The sequence below is a fragment of the Vombatus ursinus genome, unplaced genomic scaffold, assembly GCF_900497805.2.
Source record: "Vombatus ursinus unplaced genomic scaffold, bare-nosed wombat genome assembly UNPS02014812.1, whole genome shotgun sequence".
NCBI lineage: Eukaryota > Metazoa > Chordata > Mammalia > Diprotodontia > Vombatidae > Vombatus > Vombatus ursinus.
In genome coordinates, this window is record NW_020954590.1 from 103,729,232 (window position 1) to 103,744,796 (window position 15,565).

Here is a 15,565-nt window from a genome sequence, read left to right on the forward strand (position 1 = left end):
CCACCTCATTTCAAAGGCCCTGCTGAACTGTGCACAAGTGTGCACAAGTGTGCACAAGTCTTTAATCTCTTGATATAGAATAAAAAACTTTGCCCTTTGTCAAAGGAAAATTAGGCATCTCCAAGCAGGTAGGGGGCTTATGAGAAGGGCTGTGCTCTCTAGCTCCATGAATATGCATATAAGCAAAATCACAGTAACAACCTTAGTTTTTGACTTGCTACTTGAAGAAAGGACACGAGAAAAATAATATGCTCCACTCTTAGGCCAAATTAACCTTTGATCCCCTCTTTTGTTTGTTAAAGCACAATAGTATTCCATCACAACCATATACCACAACTTGTTCAACTATTTCCCAATTAATGGGAATCCCCTCAAACTACAACTGTTTGCTACCAGAAAAAGAGCTGCTATAAATATTTTTGTACATATAAGTCCCTTTCCTTTTCCTTTGATCTTTTTGGGATACAGACCTAGTAGTGGTACTGATGATTCAAAGAGCATGAACAGTTTTATAACCCTTTGGGCATAGCTCCAAATTGCTCTCCAGAATGGTCAGACCAGTTCACAACTCCAATAGTTCAATTAGTGTCCCTATTTTTCCATAACCCCTCCAGTATTTATCATGTTAGCGGATGTGAGGTGTTACCACAGAGTTGTTTTAATTTGCCTTTCTGTAATCAGTAGTGATTCAGAGCATTTTTTTCATATGACTATTAATAGCTTTGTTTTCTTCTTCTGAAAACTGCCTGTTTATATTCTTTGACCATTTATAAATTGAGGAATGGTTCTTATTTTTATAAATTTAGTTCAATTCCCTATATACTTGAGAAAGAAGGTGTTTAACACAGAAACTGGCTGTAAATTCCTCTTCCCCCACCCCCTGGTTTCCTTCTAATTTTGGCTGCTTTCCTTTTGTTTTTGCAAAACCTTTTTAATTTTATGTAATCAAAATTATCCATTTTACCTCCTGAGATCCTCTCTATCTTCTATTTGGTCACAAACTCTTCTCTTATCCACAGATTTGAAAGCTAATTTTTTCCATGCTTCCCTAATTTGCTTATGTTACCCTTTATTAAAGTACCTACTCATAAGCTTCTTTTGGTTTCCCAAAATTCTTAAGAACTCCCAATCCTTCAACAATAATTCTTAAGAATAGTTTTTTTTAAAAATTCATATCACTGTAATGAAGAGTGGTTAAAAGAAAAAGGGTGAAGAAGAAAAAAATACTGATAAGTAGTGGTTGCAATTACGGCTTTTATTTATTGAGATTTGTATCATATTAATTTCTTTATTCACAGTACATTGTACTAATTACATATTTGGTGAACATCTGAGCTTAACAAATGGTCTCTAAAGCCTTGAAATCACCAAAGTTTACTTGTCTTTTGATTCCTTGGACTTTGTGTCCCTACCGTCCTGGATTCCCAAGAGCACAGCATCAGCTTCTAATAAAGTTGTATCTGTTTTTGCTCCCAGGAATCTGGATGTGAGTTCAAGATCCAGCAGTCGCAGGCGTACTCTGGTTCCTTTCTGGTATTTTCTAAATGGGAAAGGGGGAGAGGAGGGGAGAGATAGAGAAAAAAAAATCAGTTCTACATATCATTTTGTGAACAATTAGTTTAAAAATCAAAGCCAAAGGCATTTTACCTGGTGATGGCACAGAAAAATTAACAATGGCAACCTCAACATAATAAACTTTGTCATACTTAATGTAAATTGGCTTATAAATTGGCATCATAGACTTAGACCTAGAAGGCACGTCAGAGGTCATGTAATCCAACCACTTCATTTTACAGATGAGAAAACTGAGGCCCTGTGAGGTTAAGTGACTTGCCCAAGGTAATTCAGGTCTTCATCTGACGTCACTGTCAGAGGTGCGATTTGTCAGGTCTTCTAACTCCATAACAACTGCTACTTCCACTGTACCATGCTACTTCCCTAAAGAATCTCCATGAAGCATATTCCAGGACCATTGGCTAGCATTGCTATAATTATGCCTTTTCATCTTAAAGCTGAAGTTTTCTGATTAAATAACTCATTTATAAGTATGCATTTCTGGCTGATGTGGTGTAAGTTAGCACTGGATAAGAGTATTTTCTTTTTAATTTATATTTATGTTTTAATTTAATTCCATTTTAAAGTCAGACTTTTAATGGAGAAAATTTTTCAGATAGATACTTTAAAATTGGCCTACAATTCAAACATGACTTTAAAGGTAAATTCTGCATATTACATAAGAGCGGAAGGAAGAGGAAAGTAAGACCAAATTACTAATGTGCAAAACTGTTTATAATACATCATTATGAAAAATATGTGCAGTCATATTGTCATTATAGCACAATCTAAATCAATTACACATATAATTCTGGCTGAAGGCTATTTGATAAATAATCCCCTTTAAAAAACAGAACTGGTAAAATCTTCACATATAATTAACTATGATATAACTGGGAAATATTTCACAAAATAAATAAAAATCCAACAAAACATAAATAACATTAATATGTGGTTTTCTAAGTCAATATGACCCATAAGGATCCTTTGCATTTTGACTTATGTATGGTCTAGTGGGCCCGTTTGTATTTGACACCTCTGCTGTACACAAAAGTCATTATTTTGTATTTAATCTTCAGTTCTTTGTACAGTACATGGAAATGTTCATGTTCACTAATGTCTGTTAAGTTCATAATAAAAAAAGAAAATTTAAGAAGTCATTTGACTAAATAACTTTGTCCAAAAATAATCTAAAAACCACTTGGAACTCCAGTGATGATAGTGAATTGAATAAAGGAGACATTTTAGTTGGATAGGTTTAATTATTACAGGTTTCCTAGAAAAAGTAAACTTCAGATTATTTAAATCTGGTTAAAATCTGGCTTTAAATAAATTTCTAGTTGATCTTTTGTCTGTAAATATTTATGTCTGAAATATACTATAAATGCAATGTCCTAAAAGAAGGAAAACCAGAATTATTTGTAAATTAATAATAATATACTCATCTTCTATGGTGTGGAAAAAATAACATTTAACAACAAGCACATATAGTCCAAAATCCCAGCACTAACTACTGCGTGACTAGAAATATTGCCAATTATACAAACTAATATGAGAATATAAATGTAATGTCATGCTGGATTGGGTCAGCTTTTAAACCACAGGTTGTTAACTTAGGGAAGGGGGTCTGTGGATAGACATACATGAATGGAATGAGTAAGCTATTATTTGTCCTACACGTCTCCTTCAAGATTTTACAGACTTTAAAACAGGGACTACTCTCCCCTCCCCTGGTTTTCTTTCCAGAAGATGCTTTGGTGCTATGGGGTGCTATGGTTTTTGCCCCCTTAGTATAAACTATTTTCATAGTCAGGTTAAGTTGTTCTTCTCCATACCTTCTCCATGTCTTTTTGGAGGCACAGTTAACAAGAATATACAGAGCATTTAGAGACTACCATTTAGTTCAGGGGTAGGATAAAGCTTTATATTTTTCTAATAACCATGTAGACAACTCCTTGCCATTTCCTTTTGTTTCTCAAAAGGGTATAATGGCTATACTCACTGACATAGTGACTTTCATACCAAAATATTCTTCCCTGGTCATCTCTTCCTACATAAGCTCCTTATGGGCAGGGACTGTGCTGCTTGTGTACCTGTTGTATCTTCAGCCCTTAGTACAATGCTTGGCAGACAGTAAGCATTTAATACATGCATTTTATTCAATAATTCATTCCTTAGGCGTGTGGGGGGAAGGAAGTAAAGTGGTTTTTTTGGATAGAGTAACTAATTAAGCCATTATCTTTTGGGAATATTTTATAGGAACTCTTCTATCCCATGGGTGTTATAGACTTCTTTCTCCCTTCTCTTTCATCCATCTGCATCAAACAGAAGCATTTGAAAGCACAGAAGCAAGAGTAACAAGTGAACTACAGATAATAAGTGAAAGAGACCAATTTCCCCTAATAGGTATCACTAAGCCTTGATGGGATAGGACCCATCATACGTGACTGTAACTAAAGGAAAAGGATGGGTAAAAAGTCTGTATGCAGTATCCCTGAGGATCTTTCAGTGCTGATTGTGCCTTCTCTCACACCCACCAACACACTGGTCTTGGAAAGGGAGCCAGCATATTTCTTTTTCCCTATTTCTTTCAGATGTTATTCCCACTGCTACCATCACCCTTCTCCTCCCTGAAGTTCACTCTATCCAGATCCTGGTGGCAGTTATCTAATCACACCCATGTCATTCTCTCACCTTTCACAAGAAATTTAGTACTGTTCTCATACTGTCCCTCCCTATTCTACTTATGTTTATACTAAGGGGATCAATACACATAGTGATGTTCTCAACTCCTATGCTCTACTCCTTCACTCCATCTCAGTCACACACAGATGGTTTTACTCTTGATCATGCCATCTACAAGAATTCCACCTCTATGATAAAGATTTCTGAAAATCTCTCTCTGAGCTCCTATAATTTTCTCTCCTTCTATGCCTCATTCTTCCTAAACCTATTCTTTATCCTCATGGTGACTTCTACCTCCCAAGCCATCACTGTTGCTCTGGCTTCACTTTCCACCTTTCCTAATCTTGACCCTAGAGTTAAGTAGTTCAATATTACACCATCCTCTGCCCTCAAAGCCTTTCTCATTTTCTCCTATTACCATTCATGACTTGGCAAACCTCAACCCAGTATTTCTTCCATCATCTGCCTCCTCTGTAACCATGCTGCCTTGGCCATCTATGAATCTGTGTTGTCTAATGTCAGCTGGACCACCACTGCAATAAGGCAATCTTTTACTCCTCTATTAATTCTCTTTTATACTTCTCACACCTTCTCTTCTCCGAAGTCTCCCACACCTCCTAGTGAGAAAATAGTTTGTTTTCACTATCATCTCACTCTTCTTATCTCAAAACTCCTGAAGACACCAATCTTTCATTCTCTGATCCATTAACTTCAGTATCTGATGAAGTCCTTTTCCTTGCCCAGGTCAATTTGTCTACTTGTTTCAAATTCCTGACCCTCCTGTTTCCTCTTGCAGATTATCCCTTCAAGTAGGTCTCCCCATCCTTAAAAAGCCCTCTCCTGGTTTGATTATACCATTCCTTAAAATTACTGTCCATATAAGCTTAAGCTACTGTCCTTCCTTTTCACAGCCAAACTCCTAGAAAGAGCTGCCCTATGTGTTGCTTCCACTTCTCTTTTTATCACTCACTTCTCAACTCCTTGTACTTCAGTTTCTGAACTCATCACTCAATTGAAATAGCCTTTTTCCAAATGGCAGATCCAAAGGCTTTTATTTTATCCTCATCCTTCTTGGCTTTTCTACAGCATCTGACACTGTGGACACTCTCTCCTCTCTGGGTTTTCGTGACACTACTCTCTTGTGGTTCTTTCTCCTATCAGCCTGATCATTTTTTCTCAGACTCTTTTGCTACAGCAACATCCATATGTTGTCTCCTAAAATCTTGGTACCCCCAAGATTCTGTCCTAGGCCTTTTCTTTTAGCTCTCTACTCTCTCACTTGGTGACCTCATTACCTCCCATGGTTTTTTGTTTGCTTGCTTTTCTAAAGCATTTGCTTTTGCAGAACACAAGGTTTAAAACCACAATGAACTCAATTTCTATGCCATCTTTTTGGTCTTCAAGCTTCTTTACAATCTGGCCAAACTAAGTCCATTAAGGGAGTGTGTGTGTGTGTGTGTGTGTGTGTGTGTGCACGCGTATGTTTGTGTGTGAGAGAGAGAGAGACAGAAAGAAAGACACACAAAAAGCTAAGACTTTTGGCAAATATTACACAGATCAAAAACTTCAAAAAGAGATGCCACACAAAAAACCGAACTCAAACCCAAATCCAAACTGTAGCTTTGAAAAAAGGATTAAAAATGAGTCAAGGGGCAGCTAGGTGGCACAGTGCACAGAGCACCAGCCCTGCAGTCGGGAGGACCTGAGTTCAAATGTGACCTCAGACACATCTGACCTCAGACACTTACTAGCTGTGTGACCCTGGGCAAGTCACTTAACCCCAACTGCCTTAAAAAAAAAAAGTGAGTCAAAATATTCTTTAGTTCATTACGTCTTTGACAATTAACAGTGGATGAAAATTTAAGACATTTCTCATTGAAAGCACTTTGTAAGTGGTAATAAAATGTCTTTGACTTTAATTTAGCCCCAAAGAGTTCTTATTCCTTTTCTTACATTCTGCCTCTGACTGGTGCAATCTCCTCAAGACAGTTATAAGGAGGAAAAAATAGTTGCCATTGTAATAAAAAATTTTAAAATATGAAAAATTAATACACCTCTTAAAATAACTCTGGGTGAATGTGAAATAAGAAAAAGCATTAGAACTCTAGTAGTTCATTTAATGCTGAAAATTAAGGGGTTAACTTAACTCATATTTAAGGCATGGCTCTGGTGTTCTTAGAGCACAGTGGTAAGTCAGATAGCAATATCTGATCATTTGGAGAGTATTGAGGCAGGGCAGAAGTTAAGACCTGGCAGCTCTCCATCTCACTGGAAGGAAATATTATAGTTGATGGCTCCCAGATCATCCAAGTAGTGTGACCAGTCATGTCACTCTTCCTAATCAGTTATCCAATGAAGTCTAGGTGGCCCAGGGTCAGAAGAGGGGTAAGATAAGGCAACAGTAGAAGGGTGAACTGTCCCTTATGGCAGTTCTTCCTGCCCTGTTGATCTGATAGGGTCTGGATGACATAAGGATCAGGAGAAGTACAGAGGACTTCCTTACTTATAGGGAACCCCTCAACTTGGATTCTGAGCTGGATTTCTTTTCTAGTAATGATGAATACCTTTGGCTAATACGTCTTCTTGTTTTATGCTTTGCTTAATATTAATGATTAGAGGGTTGTTGAATAAAGTTAAGCCTGCTTTTATATGTTTCAAGAAATCTTCTACAATACTGATATATGCATATCCTTCTCTGGGATGTTGGGGACATGAAGACAAAATCCAAAAACAGTCTTTGTTCTCAAGTAGCTTACACTTTACTTGAGGGTTGGGGTGGGAATATAACATGAAAACAGATAAGTAGATAGAAAATAGTTTCACAAGGTTTGAGAGCTTTTCAAAGTAGGTAGATCAATTGTCACCTGAGCTGATTCTTGAAGAAAGCTAAGATTCTAAGAGGTGGAAGTACAGAGGAAGTGTTTCACATGTATAGGAGACAGTCTTTGTAAAGGTATGGCAATAGGAGACAGCAATTGGTCTGAATTGGCTGGAATACAGAGTGAATCAAAGTGAGTATGATTGAATTAGTCTGGAAAAGAGGCTGGAGTCAGATAGTGCAGGGCTTTAAATACCAAACTGAGGAGTTTGTATTTTATCCTAGAGGCAAAAGAGAAAACAAAACAAAAATAGTTTCCACCTCTGTCCTCCATAAGACCTCCCTCAAAAGTCAGGCTTCAAGGGACTTGCAAGCACTGCCCTTAAAGCTTGTGGAGATCCTGACTCCAATTTCCTAGAAACTTTCTCTTCCTGGACTCATCCTCCCAGCTTGGGCTGTTTTAAAGTGATGTCCCAGGGATTAAGATTCACAAAGCTGGTTTATTTATCCCAGGGCTCTCGGCCTGCATCTGAGGGCCCTTTTTCTCTGGAGGCCATGTGGTTCTGAGGTTATGATCTAGTTGCCATGACTCCATTCCATGACCCTAGTATTTCCATGCTACTACTATAAAGAGATTCCATGCCTGTCTGAACTTTTGGGTTTTCTGCTCAATCCTAACTCCAGGAGAATTATCTTTTCCTTCTTGATGGAAAGTTATTTAATACTTTAAATGAATGAGAAAAGTGTAAGATAAAGAAGCAATAATATCATTTAAACATCATTTAACACCTCTGGTCTTAAATTTTATCACCTGTAAAAATGAGGGTATTACACAAAATTTGTATGATGGAAAAAGCATTGAATTCATAGCTAGAATTTAAATGCTAATTTTGCTCCTTATTTTCTTGAGAACTTGAGAAAATAACTGTATGTCTCTAGGCTTAAGTTTCCTCATATATAAATTTAGGGAGCTAAACTAGCTCATCTTTAAGGTTCCTTTCAGCTCAAAAACCTTATGATTCTATAACAAGTTAACCTCTAAGTTTTGAAATTCTATGATTCTGTAATTTTATTTGATTCTCCTTTGTCTACCCGTCTTACACAGAATACACATTAACTAACATACAGTAGTTTTAAAAAGTTGGATTGCTGGTTGCATGAAACATACATACAATCTGATAGGTTTTATACTTGAAATTGGCCAACGTGACATTAAAATAAAAAACTTTCTTGTCGACTGTTTCAAGAGACTAGACTTGGCCAGATAAATGACATGTCAACCATATTTTCTTTTCATAGTCTAGGAAAGAACTACAAATACAGTAAATACTTTTTAGCAATGATATAAAACATGTTTTATAATTTTAAATACCTTCATTCAGATCATAACATTTCAAGGAATCAAATCATCTAAAGAAATTCTTTTTCACAGGGGCAGGTAGGTGGCACAGTGGATAGAGCACCGGCCCTGAAGTCAGGAGGACCCGAGTTCAAATCCGGCCTCAGACCAAACACTTGACACTTACTAGCTGTGTGACCCTGGGCAAGTCACTTAACCCCAACTGCCTAAGCAAAAAAAAAGAAAAGAAAAGAAAAGAAATTCTTTTTCAGGCAGGGAAGGAATGTCAGAAATACTTTGATATTTTTGTGGGTCTTGTTACTTCCATATGTGAGTACTCCTTCTTTTGGAAATGGAATTAGAGGGGAGGACCAAGGATGCTTCTATAAGAATCTTTGCTGCCAGAAATGACAACATCAGCAAATGTCAAGTCCCAACTATGTGGAAGATACTTATTTGGTACTGGGTCAGGGTAGTATTTCCTCTCCAAAGGCTCTCACAGTTTAAACTGAGTTAAAAATATAAGATCTTAGAGCTGGAAAGGGCTTTGGGATCACCGTGTTTGCCCCCTTTATTTTGTGGATGAGAAACCTGAGGACCTGAAAGGCTAAGTGACTTGCCCCAAGTCAAATGCAGTAATTGAGAGAGAGCCAGGATTTGAAATTAGCCCCTCTGACTTCAAATGCACAGCTCTTCCTTTACTCCATGCTGTCAGAGGGATTGCTCCTTCACATGTATAGGAAAAAAGAATACAAAATAAGGCAGTAGTGAGATAAGTGGAAGGACAACAAAATTTTTAAAACTGTTGTAGTAATTCAGAGGACAGACAAGTTACTTCCAGCTGGAGTGATTAGGGAAGTAAGAGAGAAAGCAGATATAAATTGGGCCTTAAAGGATGTACAAGATTTAAAGAGGCATAAAGGAAAGGAAAAGCATTCTAGATGGGGGCAGGGGTTCAGCATAGTGCCAAGAACAGGCCAACTGGGCTGAAGCAAAAGATTCATATAAGGGAGTAATGAAAGATAAAGCTGAAAAGGTAGGGTGGAAACCAACTGTGAAGTGCCTTAAAAACAAGGCTAAGGACTTGGGACTTTTCCCTGACATCTAAAGGATTACCTAAATAAGAAAAGCTTTTAAGTTCAGAGTTTTGAGATGCTTATAATACTTGTTTAAGGTCAAATTAATCAGCCATTTTACTTACCCTTTGCAAAATTAAAATCTTTACTACTGATATCTATTAAATATAAAATGTGATGAAAATAAACATTTCATTAAAGTTTGTGGTCTATATACTTCTTTTATGGATAGACTTTTTTTTTGGAAATTCATAATATTATTTTCCATCATCTCATAAAAATTGCAAGGTGAAAGAAATCTCAGCATTTAAAAAATTTTTTTTACAGAAATAGGAAATTACTATTTTTAGTAAAAAAACAAAAAATACACCTGGAAAAAAGTCATCTAAAGTCTAGATGTACAAGAGATGGGAGAAAACGACAATAAATAAAAACCCTCTAAAGAAGAATTATCTTCAATGGATGTTTTCAACATTACACTGAAGCAATGAAGGTCAGTATTAAATTCAGGGCTTGATTTAAAAAGGTAAAATGTTATCAGACTAAGGACATGAGAATCCAGCCATTCCTAAAGCTTTCTCAACCTGTTCAGCTCTCCGTAAAGGCTATACTCTTCTCCATTGGTAAATTCCTCCTGGAACTCATTTTGTGGAGGGGCTCAGGCCACCCTTCATTGCCCTCCTGGCCTTTGCCTGGCTTTTGAACTTCAAAACCATGTGGCCATTCCTGGTGCCTTCTTCATCCACCTCCCTCTTCAGCTCCCTTTGCTGTTATTTTTCCCCATTAGAATGTAAGCTCCTTGAGGACAAAGACTGTCTGCTTGTATTTGTAACCCCAGAACTTAGCACGATGCCTAGTACATGGTAAATGCTTAATAAATGTTTGTTCCCTTTCTTTCTACTGATCTGACAGCATCTGAATGGCGATTTTCTCAGTTTTAGAAGTATGACGATAAACTAGAGGGATACTAGATTTATGTAGTCAGAAATGTGTAGTGATTAAAGAACCACTGAGCCCAGAATGGAGAAGTAGCAAAGGTTTAGCAAAAGGTTTAGTTGTATTAACAATACATATACGTACATCTTCTAAAAAATATCAAAAGGGATATAGAAATAAAACTTATAGTATGGATATGGTATGAAGAAAGCAGAAGGAAAACCCTTTGGGTGCACAACAAATTTATGTTGCACAACCTCAACTGGACCCTCCCTGCTGCTAGGCAATCCTACTATACCTCCCTTATCAACTCACCTGCCTATGCTTCTCAGTAGCTCTTTCAAACCTTTTCATCCCTCCTCAAACCTCCCATGGCACCCCCTTGCCCCTACTCTTTCAGCTGAGAACTGTGTCATATATCTTACAGAAAAAATCGAGGTCATTCACTGTGAACTCCCTCTTCTCTCCTTTTTCTCATGTCCTTTCATTCATATGCCTTCATCCCTGTCTCACATGAGAAGTGGCCTTAATCCTTACCAAGGCTAATCCTTCAATTTGCTCAAGTGATGTCATTCCATCCCATTTTCTCCAACATATAGAAAATAAGTGAATGAGTGGGGATGACTGATGGGGTAGTCTGTTTCACTTATTTTCACTCTTTCCCTGCATTCAGGCTCATTTCCTACCACCTACAGTCTACCACCTCATTCAGGCTCATTAACCACCTACAGTGGGAGCCCATGTGTCCCACATCCTGAAAAAACCCTCACTTGATCCTTCCATCCCTGCTAACTATTGTCCTGTATCCCATCTGCCCCCTGTAGCTAAAATCTTCAAAAAGATATCTCTAATAGATGCTTCCACTTTCTCTCCTCTCATTCTCTTCTTAACCCCTTACAATTTGGTGCACTCCACCAAAACTGCTCTCTCTCTGAAGTTACTTCAAACCATAGGTGCACCTCAGGGTTCTCTCCTGGACTTTTTTCTCTTCTCCTTCTACACTATTTCACTTGGTGATTTCATCAGCTACCATGGATTTAATTATCATCTCTATGCTAATGATTCTCAAATCTACCTATCCTGCCCCAGTCTCTCTGATGACCTCCAATCTCACGTCTCCAACTATCTTTCAGACATCTCAAACTGGTAGACGTCTTAAACTCATTATGTCCAAAATGGAATTTGTTATCTTTTCCCTTAAACCTATCCCCAAGTCTCTGAGGCTCACAACCTAGGAATCATCTTGGATTCCTCAGTATCTCTCATCTACCCTCCCCCATGTCCAAGCTGTTGCCTAGGCCTGTTGATTTCACCTTTGCAACATCTCTCAAATTATGTCCCTTCTTTCCTCTGACACTGCCATCACTCTAATGCAGGCCCTTATCATGTCATACCTGGATTATTGCAATAGCCTGCTGGTGGGTCTGCCTGCCTTAAGTATCTCCCTACTCCAATCCATCCCCCATTCAGCCACTAAAATGATTTTCCTAAAGTGCGGGTCTAATCATGTCATTACTCCCCTACCCCCCATTCAATAAACTCCAATGGTTTCCTGTTTTCTTCAGGAACAAATCCAAAATGCTATTTGACATTCAAAGCCATTCGTAACCTAGTCCCCTCCTACCTTTCCAATATTTTTACCCCTTATTCCACAAATGTGTTATTCCAACCAATGACAATGGTGTCCTCGCTGTCACATGAACAAAACACTGGTCATTTTCTCTGATTGTCCACCATGCCTGGAATGCTCTCCCTTCTCTGCTCTGGGTATCTCTGATCTCATTGGCTTTCTTTAAGTCCCAACTAAAATCCCACCTTCTACAGGAAGCTTTCCCTTTGTTGTTGTTGAATCACTTCTGTTGTGTCTGACTCTTTGTAACCTCATTTTGGGGTTTTCTTGGCAAAAATACTGGGGTGGTTTGCCATTTCTTTCTCCAGCTCATTTTACAGATGATGAACTAGGACAAACAGGGTTAAGTAACAGGGTCATATAGCTAGTAAGTGTCTGAGGCCAAATTTGAACTCATGAAGATGAATCTTTCTAATTCCCAACCCAGTGCTCTAACTCCTATTAATTCCAGTTAATTATTTCCTAATTATCCTGTAAAGAGCTTGCCATGCATATATTTGTTTGCATGTTGTATCCCCCGATAGATTGTGAGTTCCTTGAGGGCAGGGACTGTCTTTTGCCTCTTTTTGTACCTGGAGTCCTTAACATAGTGCTGAGCACATGGTAGGCACTTAATAAATGTTTTTAGTTGATTGCAAACTATACTACGGGTGGCAAACTACTGTACTTGGGTCAAATCTGGCCTGCTACCTGCTTCTGTAGGACCTGAGAGATAAGAATTTGGCTTTTTTTTTTTCACATTTTAAAATATAACAAAAAAAATGTACAAACCATTCTTAACTCACAGAAAGCAACCCATGGATTTGCCAAACTCTAAAACTACACTATACAAACCCACTGTTAGTCTACTGAAATTTTTCCATTGTTAATGGTTGTTTAACTTGGTTGGAAGACACTGCTGAAGGTAATCTTAGAGGTTTAATCCCTACATGGGCTAGTTAGTTTTATTGTGTCTCATGGACAGATCTGTCCTTGTAATCTTGGATAAGCAACAACAACTTCTACTGTTATTCAAAAGAGAAAGCTGGTATCCCTTATACATAAATATTTCATCTTACTGGGAAAGACTCAAAGCATATATCTTATAAATTGTAAGACACTAAGACCTTATGGCATTTCCTTATAGTTTACAAATTTTTTACATTTAAAATTATCCATGACATTGATAATAGTAAAAGAAAACAAAGCCAAAGGTAACTGGAACATTAAGACTTAAAAACCGATCCAGAAAAAGTGCATTTTTTACTTACCTGTTAATTTGTTTGGTTCTATTTTATTAAATGCCAAGGGTTTTGCATAGGGTTCTTTTGTTTTTGATTATTTGTCTTTGTTAAAATTATGAAGTCACAACGAAAAATAATATTATACTGAAGATAAGTTTTTCAAAATGGAAAAGAAACTTATTCTATTATTTTGGGGGGAATATTTTAAAAATATTTTAATTTATATATATATATGTATGTATATGTGTGTGCGTGTGTATGTATAATATCAAGTTTTATTGATAATTTTTTATGCCAGTCACTTTTCTATCATTCTTTTTCCTATTATATTCACTTTGAATATAACCTTGTAACATATACTGTACACACACACACATACCCTTTTAAACTCTGAACTTGGGGAAATAGGAATGAATGATAGCTGACTCTGCATGATTTAAGTAAGACACCCACCTGTTGTTACTGTTAGAATTGTAGTATAAGGAGACAATCTGTAAACTATCCCTCTTCTCCTAAGGAGATCAGTTTAGATCCAGGGCAGCCTTGGAAGGGCTATCAGGATACAGGTTCAGGCAAATCTAGGTGTGGGCATCACATTAAATCCAGAGCAGCCACTAAAGGTTTTTGGCCCACCCCGCAAACACACCTTAAACTCTTCCCTTGAGGATGACCAAGGAACTGATTCAAGTGTTCCATCAGCTCTGTGCCTTATCTCTGTTACTATGTTGAATGATCTTTGTTCAACAGTAAAGTATCAACTTTAATTTTAAGGTCCACTTTAATATTTCATCATGGCATAGAGGTCATCTAAGCCTCTTGACAGCTATTGATTGTCACGCAGCTCTAGCTATGGCAAGTTCTACTAAAGCGAGAAAGGCTTTTAGTAAGAGCTCAGTATGTCTGCTATTCAAGAATCAACCTGTGTGAATTTTGAGAAATTCATCACCATCTCATGAAGATCATCTCGTAGGAGGTAGAGGGGTTGTCATCTGTGTTGGCGAAGGAATACTCATATTAAAGAAACTATGAATTCTGTAAATTTCATAGTAAGTATATATTATTATACACATGTATATATACATACATACATACACATACACACATCAGGATTCACAGGTTCATAAAGCTAGTGGAGACCACAGAGATGACCTGGTGACCTCACAGAGTTACAGGAACAGACCTTTAAAGATTATTTACTTTTTCCTTAAAGTGACAAGCCATCCCCTGAATACATTAAAACATGAAGTGATCCTCAAATAGAATGAGGGAACAGGAAATGATAAACTATTTTAGGTTTATAAAAACACTGTCCTGATTTGTGTTCTTTCTCTTCGTTTGACCTTTGACTGAACTACTGCCAAGCAAAGTCTTACAGGGAAGTCTCAGTGAGACAACTGTCCACAAAATTATGGAGAAAAAAGGCATAATTTGGGAATTCTAAGCAAATGAAGAAGGCATTTGCTGGGTAGTATAGTAACTAAAAAATTAACTCAGTACCTAAAATAATCAGTTCTCTGAATATAACCAAAGAGAACTGTTTTCCACATAAATTACTAAAGCAATGCTTCTGTCTCTTTCCTGACCCTCAATCCTAACTAAATAAGGTTCCTAATCTGTTTTTCTTCTTCTGATTAGACAAGTGACAACATTTTTTAAGTTTGTGTCATCATCTATGGATATCTTCCTTGATTATTTTCTTTGGAAATATTAAAACATCATAGCATATATATCATAGCATACACACAGATAAGTATTGTAACATATTTAAGAGACAGAGGAAAAGGGAAAAGAATAAACATTTATGTAGCACCTACTGTGTGCCAAATGCTAAATGATTTTTTTCTTCTTCTTTTTGGTGAGGCGATTGGGGAGGGGGGTTAAGTGATTTGTCCAGGGTCACATAGCTAGTAAGTGTCAAGTGTCTGAGGTCACATTTGAACTCAGGTCCTCCTGATTCTAAGGCCGGAGCTTTATCCATTGTGCCACCTAGCTCCCCCCCCCAAATGCTTTTTTCAGATTTTATCTCACTTAATCCTCACAACAGAGGTAAGTGCTATGATAATCCCCATTTCATGATTGAGAAAACTGAAACAGTGACTTGCCCAGGGTTGGGCGCAGTTAATGTGTCTGCAGCTGAACTGAACTCGGATCTTCTAACTCTAAGATCCTCACTCTATCCAATGCACCACCATCTGCCTCTTCCCTATGACTGAAATTTCTTATCCCACCATTTCTGCTTATCCTATTCCCTTACTCCTTAAAGAATTTACTCCTCCCATTCCTTGAGGATATGAATTATTTCAC

General features: G+C 37.4%; 1 protein-coding gene across 1 annotated transcript in view; it reads right to left on the minus strand.

Moving 5' to 3' along the window:
• Nucleotides 1-1,236: 1,236 nt before the first annotated feature.
• LOC114054062 (28S ribosomal protein S28, mitochondrial-like) overlaps nt 1,237-15,565 on the minus strand; it is a 171,482-nt gene continuing 157,153 nt past the window's right edge. Inside the window, exon 3 of the mRNA XM_027877137.1 lies at nt 1,237-1,540. Within this exon, the coding sequence (XP_027732938.1) occupies nt 1,375-1,540 (166 nt within the window). The 3' untranslated portion in view covers nt 1,237-1,374. The remainder of the gene's footprint in view (nt 1,541-15,565) is intronic.